Source organism: Bubalus kerabau, chromosome 21, assembly GCF_029407905.1.
Source record: "Bubalus kerabau isolate K-KA32 ecotype Philippines breed swamp buffalo chromosome 21, PCC_UOA_SB_1v2, whole genome shotgun sequence".
Taxonomy (NCBI): domain Eukaryota; kingdom Metazoa; phylum Chordata; class Mammalia; order Artiodactyla; family Bovidae; genus Bubalus; species Bubalus kerabau.
Genome location: NC_073644.1, coordinates 57,414,929 through 57,433,868, shown reverse-complemented (window position 1 = coordinate 57,433,868; position 18,940 = coordinate 57,414,929). Strand labels below are relative to the sequence as shown.

The 18,940-nt window shown below is 39.8% G+C and overlaps 1 protein-coding gene across 3 annotated transcripts in view; it reads left to right on the top strand.

The window, feature by feature from the left end:
• CCDC68 (coiled-coil domain containing 68) overlaps positions 1–18,296 on the top strand; it is a 55,531-nt gene extending 37,235 nt beyond the window's left edge. For 2 of the 3 annotated variants that reach the window (XM_055559125.1, XM_055559126.1), the window contains exons 9-12: positions 6,322–6,427; positions 7,729–7,812; positions 15,097–15,173; positions 18,140–18,296. In XM_055559125.1, the coding sequence (XP_055415100.1) occupies positions 6,322–6,427; positions 7,729–7,812; positions 15,097–15,173; positions 18,140–18,197 (325 nt within the window). In that variant the 3' untranslated portion in view covers positions 18,198–18,296. Of the gene's footprint in view, positions 1–6,321; positions 6,462–7,728; positions 7,813–15,096; positions 15,174–18,139 lie in introns of those variants that run through there. The other variant, XR_008706524.1, reaches the window with a different exon arrangement.
• The last annotated feature ends 644 nt before the right edge of the window (positions 18,297–18,940 follow it).

Here is an 18,940-nt window from a genome sequence, read left to right as displayed (position 1 = left end):
GGCTGCATCAGGTCTTGGTGGAAGCACCCAGAATCTTCGTTGCAGCATGCCGGACCTTTCACTGGGGCACACAGGCTTGGTTAGATGCATGTGGGATCTTAGTTTGCAGACCAGAGATTGAATACGCATCCCTTGCCTTGCAAGGCAGAGTCTTAACTGCTGGACCACCAGGGAAGTCCCGTCGTTGAGTGTTAAAGCATACTTTTGTTTCTAACAGTAGTTTTGAGGGTTCTTTTAAGCCTCCCCACCCCACTTAGTGCCATCATGGAAAATGACAACGGGGAAGATTTTGACCAGCAATAGAAATCCCTGAGTTTGGTTGAAATGTGACCAGAGCTATACCCATATCTTACCTTATTCTTCACCGTAATCTGTCCTGGGAAAGGTAAGGACCTGGCCTCTCCTGTTCTTCTCGTTGTGATCCTCTCTTCTATTGAGGATTCTTATTTCGTGATGGCCTCCCTAAAGGTCCGAAGAAACATCAGATCCTAAACAGCAGGAAACCTGAGTCCCTGTAGATTCTACTGTGATTCTTTCACAGTTTCAGAGATGCTCCAGGATGCCACTGATCTCACTATCTTCTCTCTCTCTAGTGGGAATTCCATGTTGGATTATTCACGTTCCCAACGTTTGGATATGTGACAGGTGCCCAGAAGCAGCGGCATCTTGATATATGCAACATAATTTCAGTTGCCACTTTCCCTGCATTCTGCTTGTATCTCAGCACCTAGCTCTTTATATGTCCTCTGGAATTTTCATTCCTCTAAATATCATAATGTATTAATCCCTGGTAATAAATGTGCTTTCAGTTCAGTTGCTCAGTCATGTCCAACTCTTTGCGATCCCATGGACTGTAGCATGCCAGACTTCCCTGTCCATTACCATTTCCCAGAGTTTGCCAAAACTCATGTCCATTGAGTCAGTAATGCCATCCAACCATCTCATCCTCTGACCCTTCTCCTCCTGCCTTTAATCTTTCCCAGCATCAGGGTCTTTTCCAGTGAATCAGTTCTTTGCATCAGGTGGACAAAGTACTGGGGTTTCAGCTTCCAATGAATATTCAGTCCTTCCAATAAATATTCAGGACTGATTTCCTTTAGGATGGACTGGTTTGATCTCCTTGCTGTCCAAGGGTCTCTCAAGAGTTTTCTCCAACATCATGGTTCAAAAACATCAATTCTTCGGCACTAAGCTTTCTTTATAGTCCAACTCTCAGATCCATACATGACTACTGGAAAAACCATCGCTTTGACTAGATGGACCTTTACGTGCTGTATGAGGATTTAAAAGTGTTATATTCTGAGCCTGTGTAAATGTGGCCCCTATCATGCTCTTTGTAATTATATATTTATGTTCCCTGAATTCTAAGAAATGTAAGATTGTGTACAAAAACTACATAACATAACAATCCTTTAACTGGAAGTAAATTAGATGAGGAAATCAGGGAGATACAGGAGCAGGAGATAATGAGGTTAGACCACAAACTGTATACCATGAAGCGCTCGCTACACCTCCTCACAAAGTTTAAATTTTCTAGCAGCCAACCCAGTGAGGAAACTGTGATTAGTTTTGTGATTCGCCATGTCCATGTGACTAAAACCAACCAGTTCTTTGGGAGAAGTCTCTTTTTTAAAAAATATGTCTACAAGAGAAGAGAGAACGATTTCTAGGATTAGCTCATAGAAAGCACCATGAACAATGTGTTCAATTGAACCCTTACAGTAAACACAGAAGCTGTACCTCTCAAAATGCTTTTAAATAGGATAGCATGATGTCAGAGAATAATTCGATCAAAGCCATACTCACAGTGAGTAGCAGAAGACATATAAGAAAGTTCAATAATGCTACCTCGGATGGTGGAAGTTAACCCCGAATAGATTTTAAAGTATCCTGACAATTGGACGGAGAGACAGTCCTCCATAAACTCAATTTCCTTTGACCAAATCTTAGGCAGATATTGGCCAACAGAGAGATTGAGGGTTTGCTTTTCACCTAGTACTTATTATATGGTCATCCCATGTTACTAAAGACAAAACTGTTTGTTTTCATGTTTCTGCAAGTTAAAGAGAGGGTTAACTTCCTTTCTTGCACAGTAAGGAATCTATCATGAAGAAGACCAGAAATGGTACTCTGTTCACCCTCTCTCCATGGTAAATTGAGAGAGCATCCTCAGTTCCCTTTTTCATCAGGATAGAGCCAAGATTTTCCTCTCTTTTAATTGGGGCTTTTTAGTCTGCTGCCATTGCCATTCCCAGGCTGTGGACTTTCTCAGCTCCAAGTCTGGGATCTTCAAAGAGAAAAGCCCGGGAACTCATCCTTACGTTGTTCCCTGGATCCCAGGGTCCTGAACCAGTTTTCCCTTTTCTCTCCATCTTTCTTACATACACATGTGCTCAGTTGCGTCCAACTATATGCAGCTCCAGGGACTGTACCCCACCAGGCTCCTCTATCCATGGGATTGTCCCAGCAAGAATACTGGGGTGGGTTGTCGTTTCCTCCTCCAGGGGATCTTCCTGACCCAGGGATTGAACGTGTGTCTCCTGTGGCTCCTGCATTGCAGGCAGATTCTTTACCACTGAGCCACCTGGGAAGCCCTATCTTTCTTCTTGCTTTTGTTTATATATAATGTTCAAGTTTGGGGTTGTACTTCCTGGGAAGAATGGGGAAAAAAACCACATCTTTTGAATCTTCCTGGAAGTTTTTCAATAATTTCAACACTGAGTTTGTATTTATATTGAGTCATTGGGAGGCAGCATAAATCCTGGATACAGACATTTGTCCTCCTTTCCTAGGCCTGGTCTATGTTAGATTTCTTCTTGATATTTTGCTTTAGTACATCTTAATATTAAGACTGAGTGCTTCAACTGAAAGATAAATAACAGTGATTAAAGGGAGCTCAAATGGTGGCTTATTTAGTATATTCTCACATTTAAAGACCTTAAATGGATGACTGGGTCTTATATTTATTGAACAAGCTTAAGGGAGATTTTTTTTTGCAACTGTTCTAGTGTATGACGCAGATAATTCTGAAAGCCCTACACTTCCAAGAGTGCTTCCAGAAACACTTTTCTTCCATCTTAAGACCTATTTTTTATTTTTTATCTATGATGAACTTGATAGTAATATTCTTGTGAAATACACAGGGAAATTTCCCGAGTTTTATATATTGGGGAGCATATCTACCTACCCCCATCCTTCTAAACACTTTTTGCGTTTGGTCCTCAAGTTCTGGGTCATCATAAGACAAAATCAGACCATTTTGAATACTTACCTTTACCAGCTATCAGCCAGATTTCTGTTTGCCTTCTGTGCCTCTTTGATCCGTATATCCACAACTCATCTTTTTTGTGAAGTGCTTCAAGTCACTTTCTAATATTTCTGCTGAGTTCCCGTGCCCTTGATTTATAGATGCTTTTTATATATTCTGGGTACAGTGCCTTTGTTAGTCATTTACGTTACTGAGATTCTGAGGCTATCTGATTAACTTTCATTTGATGATCAGTAGTTTTAAGTTTTTGTCTAGTCAAACTTATTAGTCTTTTGCTTTGCAGTTAATACTGTTCTGAATCCTGTTGGGTTGGCCAAAAATATCATATGGAAAAACCCAAATGAATTTTTTTGCCAATCCAGGATTTTAACAATCTTTCTCTATTTCAAATTCATTAAAATACTCTTCTATATTACCTTCTGAAATTTTTTTGGGTCCCCAGTTTTATCTTACATAGAATTTTTTTTTTTGATGAGGTATTCAGTTCAGTCACTCAGTCGTGTCCGATTCTTTGAGACCCCATGAACCGCAGCACGCCAGACTTCCCTGTCCATCACCAACTCCCGGAGTCCACCCAAACTCATGTCCATTGAGTCAGTGATGCCATCCAACCATCTCATCCTCTGTTGTCCCCTTCTCCTCCTGCCTTCAATTTTTCCTAACATCAGGTCTTTTCCAGTGAGTCAGCTCTTCACATCAGGTGGCCAAAATATTCGAGTTTCAGTGTCAACATCAGTTCTTCCAATGAACACCCAGGACTGATCTCCTTTAGGATGGACTGCTTGGATCTCCTTGCAGTCCAAGGGACTCTCAAGAGTCTTCTAACAGCACAGTTCAAAAGCATCAATTCTTCAGCGTTCAGCTTTCTTTATAGTCCATCTCTCACATCCATACATGACTACTGGAAAAACCATAGCCTTGACTAGATGGACCTTTGTTGACAAAGTAATGTCTCTGCTTTTTAATATGCTGTCTAGGTTGGTCATAACTTTCCTTCCAAGGAGTAAATGTCTTTTAATTTCATGGCTGCAATCACCATCTGCAGTGATTTGGGAGCCTCCAAAAATAAAGTCAGCCACTGTTTCCCCATCTATTTGCCATGAAGTGATAGGACTGGATGCCATGATCTTAGTTTTCTGAATGTTGAGATTTAAGCCAACTTTTCCACTCTCCTCTTTCACTTTCATCAAGAGGCTCTTTAGTTCTTCTTCACTTTCTGATGAGGTGAGGTTAGGATTAATCTCCTTTTTCTTTTTTTCCTGTGAGTATCTAGTTATTACAATATCATTTGTTGAAAATACCATCTTTTTTTAAATAATATTCTGTAGCATCATCTTTGATATAAATTGTCTGTTGGTCTATCTCTACTCTAAATATGTAAATGTAAAATAAGAGTGGTGTGGTTATAGCATAATTAGTTTTATCAGTCTTCTGTAGATGAACGTTTAGATTGTTTCCATTTTTAATGTTGTGGACAATAACAAACTATATTTTATGTATATTTTATGACATATATATGGTATGTAATTGTATAGAACTTTATAGTAGAAATTATTTCATTCCTTAGGATAAATAATGATGGCTATCTTTATACATCATTTGTACTTGTGCAAACATTACTATAGCTTTTTCTGTAGCAATTTTTTCTACAGTAAAACAAACTCTTTTTAAAGCTCTCTTAAACAAGACTGAACAAGGGGAAAATTAAGTTTGTCTTAAATATTGCAAGTTGCATGAAAGCTACTTGGTTTTAAGCAACTTTATTATATATTAAACATTATTGAGCGAACCGTAGTGTTTAGTACTGTCCTACTCAGAGCACTCAAAGCCTGGCTCATGGACCATCAAAATCACTGGAACACCGAGAGCATGTTGGAACTGCAGACTCTCAGACCCTACCCCAGCCTGTTGGATCAGAGTATGCATTTAGTAAGATTCCTGACAATTTAGTAAGATCTCCCAATACATATTAAGTTTGAGAAGCAATGTTTTAGTACAGGATGTAAAACAATGGAAACTCTTTTTTAAAAATAAGAACAAGTTCTGTAGTGTCACATGAATTTCCACGACCTTTGTAAAATTTGTAGACTATAAAAAGTCAAAACTGTGATTGCATTGGATCTTGGCTACTAACTGTAAAGCCATAATAAGCTAAAATAAAATAGTACTTTGTAAGAACTCATTTTCCAAAAGCATATTCACTTTACCTCTTAAAATGTACCATGCAATCTTGTAGTGCTGTAAAGGTAAGGATTATTATATCTGTTGTACTAAGGCTTAGAAAGATTGTGTGATTCCAAAGTCACAATGCTCCCAAGTTTGGTGGTCTTGCCACAAGGCATTTTGCCTCAAACTCTCGTAATAGTGAAAAGAAGAGAAATAGTCAAAGCTGTGTAATCAATACCAGTTACCTAAATGGAGCTTTGGGAAAGGATGAATAATCTAAATTCAAACTTCACTCATCTTTCTTCACCAAGGTTGATATGCACTCAAAATATTAGCCAGAATTTAATTTTTTTTCTTGCCTTATTTACAGGTAGTTAAACTAACAAAAACAAGAATCCCCTCCTCCTCCCCTAAAAGGCAAACACAGGCAATTCACTACATATATTAAACCCTGTATCCTTGAAAACTGGTTTCTGATATATATGAAAATTCCTGGCCCTATGTTCTAATCCTACTATCCCATGTAATCATCTGTGTGTTATGGCTGCTAGGTCTATGGGTGCTTCCATAGGTGAGACAGATGAGTTATGTCAGTGCTTCATCTGGCTCAGTCCAACTTGACTCAGCTACCTGCTGGAAGGAGGGAAGTCACAGGTGGTCACAGAGGAGCTTTTGACATGAACTGATCTTCACATTCAAGTTCATGTCTGAGCTAATCAGAGGCTGCTTCGTGGCTGTCTGTCTTCATCTGTCTTGTTTGGCGTAAGGCATCCTACCCACTCGTGGCCCAGTAGGAGAGTAGTGTAGGAGGAGAGCTAGGTAGCACAGCTGTAAAAATAGCTGTATAATGCATTAGCAAATCTTTCTTTTTCCCTTTGCATTTCCAGTTGCCAGGATCTTCAAAAGGAGATTTCCCTCCTCCAGGAGCAGATCTCACATCTGCAGTTTGTGATTCACTCCCAGCATCAGAACCTGCGCAGTGTCATCCAGGAGGTCAGGTTGATCAAGTGTGTTTCTCTGGCAGATGGTATGTTTACAGCGAGAAGACCAAATACACGCGCCTTGTCTGGACTCTGCAACTGAGATTCTTCTCCCCACTGACGTTTCCTTTTTATTCCCATGAGACATGGCTCTGTTTTCAGTGTCCTCTTTTGTCTCTTTGCCCACACCTGTGATGTTCTCAATGAACATATTTGGAAAATTATATTTACTCTTTAGAGGTTTCAGTGATTTTTTTTTTTTTTTTACAGTGTTCTGAGCCAGGTAATGTACACTGTTCTTTAGAAGATTTTTTAGATTAAGAGATTCAGCCTTCTTAGGGAAGAAATGATCTATTTTCATTATTTCATGAAAAACGGTTAATTTACATAGTGGGTGTGTTAGCACAGGGATGCGTTCGGGCCCTTCTTCACTGGAAACATCTCAGCAGGTGAAAGAGGTCATTGTGATGGCAGCCAGATGGATGGTAAATTACACATTCAATTTACGTCAATATTTATATTGATCTGATTTGGGAATTTGCTTTAGACTTAAAACCAGACCTTCATTTTTGTTTGCTATATAATATTCGTTTCTAAATGGAGTCCTTCCAAATAATGCAAATGCCTTTCTAACACAATTGCAGCATTTGTACTTGGTTGGCTAGATCTCACCAAAAGGCCAAAGAGTTGAATCGTGGCAATTTGAGAGCCAGGGAGGATGGAGGGGGCATCCCATTTTACAGATGAGAAGGCTGAGGTCCACAGTAGTTAAATGGCAGAAGTGGCCTTGGAATCCACATACTTCCTCTCTCACGGCATCATCCTGGACTTCATCACCCCACCTCCCCATCACCCCCACGTTGCCTCTTAGCAGATGTTCCTCCAAAGCAAAGTGGACTTACCTTAACATGCTGCTGGTTGACCAGATCTCCGTTGCAGGGAGTCGCCCTGTGCCAGGCTGTGGCTTTCCACCATGTTCACCAGCCTCTGCTTCTGCAGGAGGAAAGCATTATGGGACTGAGTCACAGACAAGGACCCGTGTTGCTTCCTACAGGATGCATCCTGCTGAGCTTGGCTTAAACAGGTTTTCTAAAGATTAAAATGTTTAATCACACTAGCTGTGTGCTTTCTTGTCCCCAGGTGCCAATTTGTCCTGCTATTTTCTGTAGCCTGCTGAGTCTGCTAATGCTCGGGATTTAATTTTGTTTATTTGATAAACATTATTTGACCACAGAAACCTGTACAATTTCTGACTTAAGGAACTATACTCTGTTGTCTGGTAAGATTTTTTCATTTCTGTTTCTCTATTCTTAGATGGTGGCCTTAAAAAATAATTTGAAAGAACAAGATAAGAGAATTGAAGATCTGCAAGAAAAAGTTAACATACTGGAAGCCCAGGTAAGGAGGGCATCTATTGTATATTTCGGTGTGAATGTGAGTGTGTGCATGTTCAGTGTATCTGGGAGTCTGTATATGACTGTGTCCTCTGTGTGTGTGTGACATGCCTGTATGTGAGTTCCTTGTGTGATGGTGTACTGGTGTGACACTATGTCCAAGTATGTCTGTATGTGAATGTGTGTGTCTGTGTGATTGTGTGTGACCGTGTGATTGTCTGTGTGACTGTGATTGTCTGTCTGTGTGAATGCAGGTGTATGTGTCTGTCTATGAGTGTCTTTTTGTGAATGTGTGTACATCTTTTATGCATAAGAATTATAGCTTTGCCGGGGAGGTACTCTTAATAATTATTTATTATCAATATCATGGGCTTTCCTGGTGGCTCAGATGGTAAGGAATCTGCCTGCAATGCAGGAGACCCAGGTTCAATCCCTAGGTTGGGAAGATCCTCTGGAGAAGGAAATGGCAACCCACTCCAGTATTCTTGCTTGGAAAATCCCATGGACGGAGAAGCCTGGCAGGCTACAGTCCCTGGGGTTGCAGAGTCAGACATGACTGAGTGATTGAACACACATCAATATTAAGTCATTGTTAAAGGTTCATTCAAATTTTCAGAAACACTTTGTCTCTTGGGGAGCCCAATGGCACTGTCTCTCCATGTAGACTTGAATCAGAAGCTTGGTCAAGGCCCCTGTTGTGTGAAATCAGCTCAGCCAGAGAGCCAGGCTTGCTGCCTCCTTCTTCCCCCCATCCTGAGACGCCTTCTCTCCTCTTTCTTCGTCCACATCCATCAGGGCATGCAAGCTTTGCCTCAGGGCTCACTGACTTCAAGAACCTAATAGAAATTTTCTTATGTTGCAGTGTTTTAAAACTTATCATGAATCTATAACTGACTGTGATACACCGTGATTTTCTACCCACTCATCCCGTCTTGGGCTGGCTTCCCTGGTGGCTCAGATGGTAAAGTGTCTGACTGCAATGTGGGAGACCCGGGTCTGATCCCTGAGTCGGGAAGATTCCCTGGAGAAGGAAATGGCAACCCACTCCAGTATTCTTTCCTGGGAAATCCCATCGATGGAGGAGCCTGGTAGGCTACAGTCCGCGGGATTGCAAAGAGTCGGACATGACTGAGCAACTTCACTGCGTCCCCTCTTGATGGGGAAGCCCTTTTTAGGCGTTCAGCTGCAGTCCTAGGCTGGTGGTGTTCCCCCACTGCCCCTCGACTCTCAGGAAGCACAGCAAAGCCTCGTGGTTGTTGGAGTGCTTGGGGATGCCTGTGCCTCCCGCCCAGCTTTGCTTGGTGCGCCGTGTCACCCCTCCTGTCTCTGTTGAGTGACTCTTCACGGGCTGCCTGGGCCTGCTCACCTTTTCTACTTCATCCCTCGGTATTGTGGACCCTCTGTGTGTCACGCTGTGCTATTCCGTGAAAAACAGAGGTGCTCTGCCTTCCGTGGAAATTTCGTCCTTTGGAGCTGTGCTGCTCCCCCGGACAGACCAGAGAGGAGCGCGGTGATCCGACTCCCAGCACATGCCTCCCCATTCCTCCCAGCTTCACACTCTTTCTGCTTTCCTCAAACAGAAGGAAAAAAGTCATTGTAACATAGAGAGGTGCAAATATTTTGCATCTTAAGTCTTGTACCATCTCCTTGTCTTGCCCTTTCTGCCTTCCTAGAGGACCACTGTTGTCTTTATTCTAGAAGGTAAGCTCATGGAATCTTGGGGTTTCCTTAGATTCTCACCTAATCTAGGTTATCAGGAACTGTTTGTTTGAGGCTCACAGCTCTGTCGAGCTGAAAAATGTAGTGACTGTAGAATAGTTGGCTCAGATCTATGTCCACTCAAGCACCCGTAACCGCTTATCGGTTTATATCCGGTGATGTGATTCAGGTCACATTAGAGCCTCTTCCTGAGAAGAAATGTCTCTAAAGGCATTTCTTCACAGCTTTTCTTACATAGTAGCCTTTGGCAAATGTTATTTATAAAATATTTTCTCTTAACGTATTTTAATAACTATTTTTCTCTTTTTACATAACTAACATATGTTCATTCATCCTGTACAAAGTAGGAAAGACGGATAAGCAAATATAACAAGAAAATCACTCAAATGTACTGCCCATGGGCAGTTACTCAGCACGGTTATGTGTATCTCTGTTTCTGTAGGAATTTTGTGCCTGTTACATGCTTGTGTGTGTATATTAAAGACACAGACTATATATGGCACCATTTTATTGTAAACTTTTGTTTCATCAACTTTTTCCATGTCATTAATTATGTAATTAAGTCTGTAAATTCTTATTGAGTGGGTACTGTGGTGTTGGCACTAAGTTTGGGAAAACTGTTAAACAAAATAGACATGAGCCTTGCTCTCTGGAATGTACTATCTAGTGAAGGAGACAGATAGAAATACTTTAACATGTAACTAATGGTATCATGGAAAGGTTCTGCAGGAAAAGGATAAGATGCTCTGGGCAATGACACCTGGGTGGAGGAGTGTATGTGGACCGTTTAGGTTGGTGGGTGGGAAGACTCTCTCTGGAAAAATGAATTTCAGCGTGAACTTTGTGGAAATTGGGTGGTAGGGCATGTCAGGTAGCCAGACAGGAGGCCATTGTGGGTGCTTCTAATCTAAGGGTTAGGGTAGATCATGAAAGGCCCTTAGGCCATTCTAAGGTATAACAAGAAGGTCTTTGCTTACCAGTCAAATTAAATTAACATTATCCTTTTAATTAGCCACCGAAGTTTCCACTGCACTGTTATGGAATAATCTAATTAAATTCATCCCTACTGTTGGACTGCTTTTCAGGATAGCTTTTTGTAAACAGCAATGAACTCAGTGTACTTGTACAAGTATTTTACTGATGATTTGTATAATTGCTTCCTTCCTCAAGATAAAGTTTTAGAAACAGAATTGGTAACTCAAAGACCAGATCCATCTTTAAGATTGTTGGTACATGCTCTAATCTTCCGTGTCTGCTGGGTCAGACATCTCCTTCAGCTGCCGCAGCTGCACCTTCAGCTCACTTTCAGTCTTTCAGTTCTGACATTTCTGACCTGCCAATAGCCCTCTTTTTTACCCTCTTTATTATTAAGGGATTTGAGCATTTAAAAATCCTTTGCTATTGTTTTAATGAAATCTAAGAAAGTTGAGATGAAAAACACTAGTGCTCAGATTCCCATTTTGAGCTGGGATTCTCCTTCAGATCCAAGTTTATTTGTAATTCAAAGCGGTCAGGTGTGAGGTAGGGATCTAACTTTTTAGTTGTTTCCCTATTGAGCAGTCTGGCCTTCCATCATGAATTTGAAACGCCTATGTATCCTAGGCTAAATTTCTATGCTGCGAATCAGTGCCAGTGGTGTATCTGCCTGTTTGGCTCCTTCTGCTTTAATTATCATAATCCGTCACTCTCACTCAGTGACGACTCAGCCATGTCTGACTCTGCGACCCCACAGACTGTAGCCTGCCAGGCTCTTCTGTCCATGGGATTTTCCAGGCAAGAATACTGGAGTGGGTGGCCTCCGGGATTGAACCTGGGTCTCCCGCATTGCAGGTAGACTCTTTACCATTTGAGCTACCAGGGAATTCCATCATAATCTGTAGTACATTTCAATTGGAGAGGTTGTCTTCTTTTTTTGATCTTTCATTATGGTTTTAGGCTCTGGTCATCCCTAATTAAGTGCCAGCCCTCTTCACAGTCATGGCATCAAGGGTGCTACTGCTTCTAAGTCAATCTTATGTTCTTTAGTTGTGTCTCTATTTGCATCATCCCCAAAGCTAATTTTATTGTCCTAAGTAACCTGGCAACCCATACACTACTAAGGCCAATTGGCCTTTTGGTGTAATAGTTAAACCAGAAAAATGTTTTGCTCCCATTTTATTGCTTCTGTATCCTCATATTTAGCAAATAATTGCTGACTAGCCATTCAGTGTAATAGGAGGAAGCAACAGATTGCATTCCCTTCATGAAACTTCTTGGTTGAGTGCAGTCCATCTATACAAGGCTGCAATTCCTATAGCCTCTTCACTAAAAAAACCCATAGTGACGGGACAGCATCTCTCAGTACTGCCTAAGATTCTCTGTATGAAGCTGAGTCAAACTACTATTTTTTAACACTTTTTTACATAAAAAGTCTTCAAATTATAGTGGTATTGATGAATGTCTTTATGATTTTGAAATGTATTATCTTCAGCAGATAAATAGCTTCCTGCCCTGCAGGGAATGTTATAATGCCCATTTCAGCTTTAATAAAACTCATCCAAGCCACATTAATTTATTTATTCAGCAAATAGTTTTGTGTGTTTATGATGTAACAGGAAATGTTCCAAGAGGTAAATATACGGCATTAACAGAACAGACTGTCCTGACCTCATCTAGCTTCATTTTAATTGAAGATGTGTACAATAAATACACGAAAAAATCAATGCACAGCTTAATTAGGGAGGGGTAACTGCTCCAAGAAGAGCAAAACAGTGTGACAGTTACAAAGTGATGGGAGTCAGGAGGGCATCCCTGAGCCTGTGATCTTGAACTAGGTACCTGAATTGAGTGGGTGCTTGAGCTGGAGTGAGCCTGTTTCTAGTCTAGCCCTGGTCAGTACTTTGTTAAGAAGGTCTTAAACTGGAGTGACATGTGCAGGGGTGTACTTGCATTACAAACTTAAGACCATGACCTATTTTGAAATAACAGTGTGAGCTGATTCTGTTTATGAAAAATTGATCACCAGAGCTGAACAACCCTTTTAAAGATGTCAACTTTCTAAACCACATAGACAGCATCTTTTTCTCATCCATAATCAACACACATGTCTCTTTGAAGGCATGCTGTGTATTTCATTTTGTTTAATCCTCAAAGCTACTTTGGGTGAAAGTTATTAATTACTACATTCCCTAAGGGAGTAAACTGAGATTCGGAGAAATTAAGACACTTGTTCAAAATGACTCAGCTGCATTCAAGTCTTCCTGGCTTGAAGCACATGCTTTTCTTCCCCCACTATCTACTTATCTGCGTGATCAAATAAGTGTGTGTATGTGCAAATATGCGTGTGTGTCAATATATACATAGGTATATAAATTTAGAAATGATATTTATGTCTATACACTTAGCATATATATTTAGAAATGAATAGTTATAATGTTAAATTTTCAGGGTCATTTATATGTATTTGGCCCATTGTCACAGCTATTACATTAATTTTTTTTCTATTTTCTAGAGTTTTGAATCATGAAAACAAATACTTTTTGTCTAACCTAGCAGGGATTTTTTTTTTCCCTCCACAAGGGGAATAAAAATTCACTCATCTAAATCTGCTCTCTTTTTTCTTTTCAATCTTTGAGGATTTTAAACCTCTTTTAAGTCTCACCAGGAAATTTCTGCTTAACTCTGCCAAAATTACTTACTTTTCTTTCTACTTGGCATATCTTCATCATCTGAATTTACAGCTCTGAAATTTATCTTACATTTCATGCATTTCTAACGTCTTCACTAATGACCTGCTCATATGGAGATGCATCTTCAGAAATTACTCCATTTTCTAGACTTTGAAGAGTATCCTACTTTATGTAATCACCACCATCCCTAAAATTTAATTTACTTCCAAGACTGTTTTTCTAGCAGTTTAAGTATGCAAAAATTCAGTTCTTTTGGAAAACTGTATCAGTGAACTATCCTTGGGTAGATTCAGTAATGGTGGACTTACTCTGGCCATTAATTTATAATTTTGTAAACTAATCATATAATTAAAGCATATGAAAGTCCATGAATAAAAATTAAAGACCTAATTCTATTTGATGAAATAAATCACCACAGAAGTTGAAATATGTGAAAATGTCTAAGATGATAACACTTATACTTCTGTATTTTTTGGAACCTAACAACTTGAGAAAGTAGGAGTTTGGGAAAAACTCCCAATAATTTCTACATACTTGTCCAGCCACAGCAATATTTTTATTCCAGTATTTGTTATCATCATGATATTGAGTTTCAAGTTGTGCTTCATGACTTATAAAGTATTGTACAGAAAGGAGTTTTCCTCAGTCTTGTACTTGGCCCTGATAAATGCAGGCACTTGTTTGGAATGTATATTCAATTTATCTCCATATACAAGGAACACCTTTATCATCAGTTTGTCAAATTTGAAATACCTTTCCTGGGTGAGATTTAGGCACTTAACTCTTGAAATATCACAGTGAAATGACTCATGTAGGAAGAATTTTGCTTCGTCTTTTCATTATTATTCCATGTAGATGCTGAGGGATGAGAAGGTGCAAAGTTCATATCTTGTCTTGGCTTTCCTTAATTCAGTGGGTCTTCATCTTCACTGCACATTAGTATCACCTGTGGAGTTTTGAGACCTCCAGAACACTGAATGCAACCAAATAGAAACTTTGGGTGTAGGACCCAGGCATCAGTAGGTTGTAAATCTCCCAGGTAATCCCAATATACAACCAACACTGAAAACCACTCCTTCAGTCCAATAGGCTGTCCTATGTGAGCAGATATCTTAAAACCTATCACTTGGCCATCCTGGGTTTCGGATTCAAAGGCTTGGTTGGGAATTGAGGATGTGCAGTCTTAATAGGTTCCTAGGGAATGTTAAAGCTGTTGATCTCAGGCTTACGCTTTCAGAGCTGTGCTTCCATGCTTTTTCTCTCCCTTTTTTCCACCTCGCAATAGGTCCAGGTAAACCAAGGAAGTCCAAGGGTGCATCCAGATTTGAAATATGATCATATGATATGTTTCTTCCACCTTATATATGATAGATAGGCTGTGTATCATTTACCACTAGTATAGAGAGGAAGAAACAGAGGTTTCGATGAGAAAATTGAAACTAAGGATTCCATGAACAGAAAGAACAGATGGTGCCTGTGTTCATGGAGTTTCTAATTAAGAGATTGCACCAGAAAGACAAATGTGTAATCAATATTGTGGATATCTTTCAAAAGGTTCTCTAATAAAGTTCTTTCATGAAGTTCTTTGCATCTGTCCATATAAAAGAAACTGTAAAATGAAACAGAGTTCAGCTGTTGAATTTCAGAAGCTAAGCCAAAATACTCAATTTGAATCCCTTGGTAAATTAGGCATTTTTCAAGGTGTGTGTTTTTGGAAGTGATATTTAGGGACTCAACACGCTTATGTTCTCTGTTCTAACAGAATGACTGGAACAGCAAATTGACTGCTGAGGAGGGATGTAGGTGGTGGGTCAACCAGGATTACTGAGTGTGGGACCAGTAAAGGTGCTGCCTGTGTGATCTCTGCACGTTTTTTGTTTTTTTTTTTTTTCCAATTTTAGAACAAAGAACTAAAAACCAAGGTGGCGCTCTGGCCTGAAACTCCTGGGACGAAGGTATCTAAGGCTGTCTCTACAAGGTAAGGCCTTTCTTCCCCCACCACCTTCTGACTTTGTGACCCCTGTTGAACATGTTTGACATTCATCCCACTTGAGTAAGAATCCAGTCCGTGAATACTTATGTAATCCTGTGTTTTCTGTCTGTCTCCCAGTTCTTTGAGAATGGGAACTGTATTGATCTTGCTTACCACTGACTGAATCCCTGAAATCTGATGTATGAATACTTTATGAATAAATGAATGAATAAATGTAGGTATCTTTTCCCTCCTCTTTGGTATGAAGCAAGCCCAGTCTTGGCTTCAACACTTACTCCAAACAGTACAGGTTATCTCCTCTACCATTCTTGTTCCTCCATTGCTTGTATTTTCTGTGCCATTGATAGGCATTTTAATCATAAAAAGTGTGTATTTAGTTAAATTTCCATGTCTGTATCTCAAATCAAAGAGATTGTAAATGTCAAGAGGGCAAGAATAGTTCTTTATTTTCCACTTTATTTCCTATATTGTTAAGGACAAGTGTCTTTAATAACTACCTAATAATGAGTGAATGAGGCAGTGATAATGACCCGTAAAGCAATGGAAATGATAGTTGAAACCATCAAATCACTTTCTAATGCTGACAGAATCTGAAGTGACAGGTTGGTGGAAAAAAAGACTTCTGAGTTCAAATCTCATTTCCATAATACTCCATGAAATTATCACTTAAAAGAAAACATAGTCTGTAATTACATGAATCATTTTGAAAGTGATTAAAAACTTCCTGTTCTGGCAGCTTTTAAATTTCCCCGTCTGGTCTCTCTAGGGCAGAAACCCATTTTCTGAAACTCCTCTGCACAGTGCCTGACATGAAGAAATCAGGTCCCCTATGATTAGCATCAGTCTAGGAATTCAGGCAGATCTATCGCCCTTTTCAAAACACCCTGCAACCATGCTTCACTTTGCTAATGATGTATGTAATTAGAGACTAGAGATGGAGCCATTAAGGATCAAGCTTTCTAAAATCTATGGGCCCCCAGATGCTAAGTTATTAACTTTTTTGGCCAGTAGCCCTGCAACATCTAATACAGAAAAATTAAGCCTAAGAAGTATAATACTGGGTGAAATGCCTACATTTTAGAAGCAACAACAACAAAAAATAGTCACTTCATGAGGGGAAGAGATGAAGATTTTAGACTAGAAAGGCAAGCATGACGACTTTCCTGGTGGCCTTGTGGTTAAGACTCCGCCTTCCAGCGGAGGGGATGCAGGTTCTATCCCTGCTTGAGGAGCTAAGATACCGCATACGTCATGGCCAGAAAACCAAAACATAAAGGACAGAAGCAATATTGGAACAAATTCAATAAAGGCTTTTTAAATGGTCCATATAAAAAAAATCTTAAAGAAAACGGCAAGCCAGACTTTCCAAGGGAAGGGAGGATGGTCAACTTTAGCTCCCTTACTGGGTACATTCTCCTGGAGTCATGGAGCATCATGGCCAGTCTCAGCTGTTCTGACCCTGGAGGGAATGGAATCAAGAGTGGAGCAAAGGCGGGAGCAACAGGTGGTCTCTGTATTGACTGTATTGAGTGCTGAGACTCGGGCTGGTACAAGGAGGATGAATTTGAGACAATGACTTCTATGGCCAATTCTTTAGCTTCAGTTAATTAATAAAGGTAGTTTTAAAGACTTTTTTCCTCCTATGACTTGGGAAAGGCCAAATGAGAAAATTTCCTAATTGAAGCAGGGAAACTGGACTGAATATGTCCTTTGGTTTATGAATTTTTATGAAGTTCCAGTGGTAATGATATATGTATAATGGTTGCTAAGTCGCTTCAGTCATATCCGACTCTGTGCGACCTCATAGACAGCAGACCACCAGGCTCCCCCGTCCCTGGGATTCTCAAGGCAAGAACACTGGAGTGGGTTGCCATTTCCTTATCCAATGGTAGCTCTCATATTTGCAAAATGAAATCTGACCAATTGGTTGTTTGAGGACATAAGTGGTAGTATGGTTTGGTAAATCTAGAGTCACCAAAATAAAATGGAATTATAACTTTAGAGAGGAACTGGAATATAAAAGTGGCCATTCTTGCAAGGAAAAAAAGAATCACACACATTTAAAATTTATCTTGGCAGATCTCTTAAATCACTTATGAAATAGAGTTCTGCGCTATTTTTCAATAAGTACAAAAAACAAGGATTTTTTTTTCGAGCATAAAACATATAGATGTTTCTCGAATTGAACACCAGAGAAATGGTCTTCTGGATATTAAAGACCGTTGTTTGAAAATAGCAAAAGAGCAACAATAAAATACGCATGTATGTGTGTATATATATATATGTATATGTGTGCACACAGATATCAATGTGTGTGCATATAAATATGTATATATATTAAACTAGATTCACACACTGAGGAGAGAAGTTTAGGCTATGATAAACCCATAGAACTAAAACATTGTGAGGGAACAGTTGATTTATGTGTTCCATCTCAAGTCACTCTGGTGCACGTCTTCACTGAGTAGAAGGGCAAATACACTCTCCCTCTTCCTCGCCCTGTTCTCTTACAGCTGGATGCCTTTACATAAGGTAATGCTTCCATAGGGCTTCCTAGTGGATCAGTGGTAAAAAATCCACCTGCAATGCAAGAGATGTGGGTTTGTCCCTGGGTCAGGGAGATTCCCTGGAGGAGGGCATGGCAACCCACTCCAGTGTTCTTGCCTGGGAAATCCCATGGACAGAGGAGCCTGATGGGCTGCAGTCCATAGAATCACAAAGAGTCAGATACAACTTAGCAACTAAACAACAACAAGGCTTCCATAACATGCTTTCTGCTGTGTCTCATGGGGAACTGGAATCAATCGATTAACCATCATTTCTTAGGTTGAAGCAATTAATAAAGACTTGGTAGCCCAGCAGTAGTGGTGATGGTAATGGTGATGGTACTCCAACTATATCAATAAAGTTTTATGTGCCAGATTTTGATAATTGTGTGGTCTTTTTTACAGTGAACTGAAGACTGAAGACACAACCCCATATTTGATGTTGGTTAGACTACGGAAATGAACTGGCTGGCTGGAGATCTGAATGAGAAAGACTACTACTTGGGCCTTATTTGTTCCTTGAAATGGTCTAAACACATATTAAAATGGTTCAATGCCAGTATTTAATGGAATTTGTTGTATTATATTCAATGTATACATCAATAGCTTTGCAGGAAGATGTTTCATAAAATCAAACAAGGGAAATATATACTCAAGGAAAAGAACTCTTTCTTCAAAACTTATTAAATGGATGAAGAAACTGGATGCCTTCCCATGATGGAAGATGAATTTTGCTTACACTTAAAAAAAACTGAATCTTTTTTATGTTTATTGTTTGCAAATATTTGCTTAAGGGACTGGTTATGACCCTTTGATAGTGGTTTCTATGAGGGTCATCATCCCTTGGTATCCATGGGGCTTGGTTCCAGGAGCCCCAACGGGTACCAAAACCCATGTGGATGTGGCTGGTCAAGTCCTGTATGTAAGATGCTGAAGCACAATTTGCTCTCTGTGCCACAGTTTCCACACCTGTGGACTCAGTCAGTCATTGGTGAAGGTCCTGCAGGTACAGAGGGCTGACTGTGTGTAAATGTAGGGAAGAGTGTACAGGCATACTTCCTTTCATTGTGCTTCACAGACATTCTGTATTTTTTTTTTTTCTGACAATTTGAAGGTTCATGGCAACTCTGCATTGTCAGATGATGGTTAGCATTTTTTGACAATAAAGTGTTTTTAAGTTAAGGTATGTATATATTTTTTAGACAT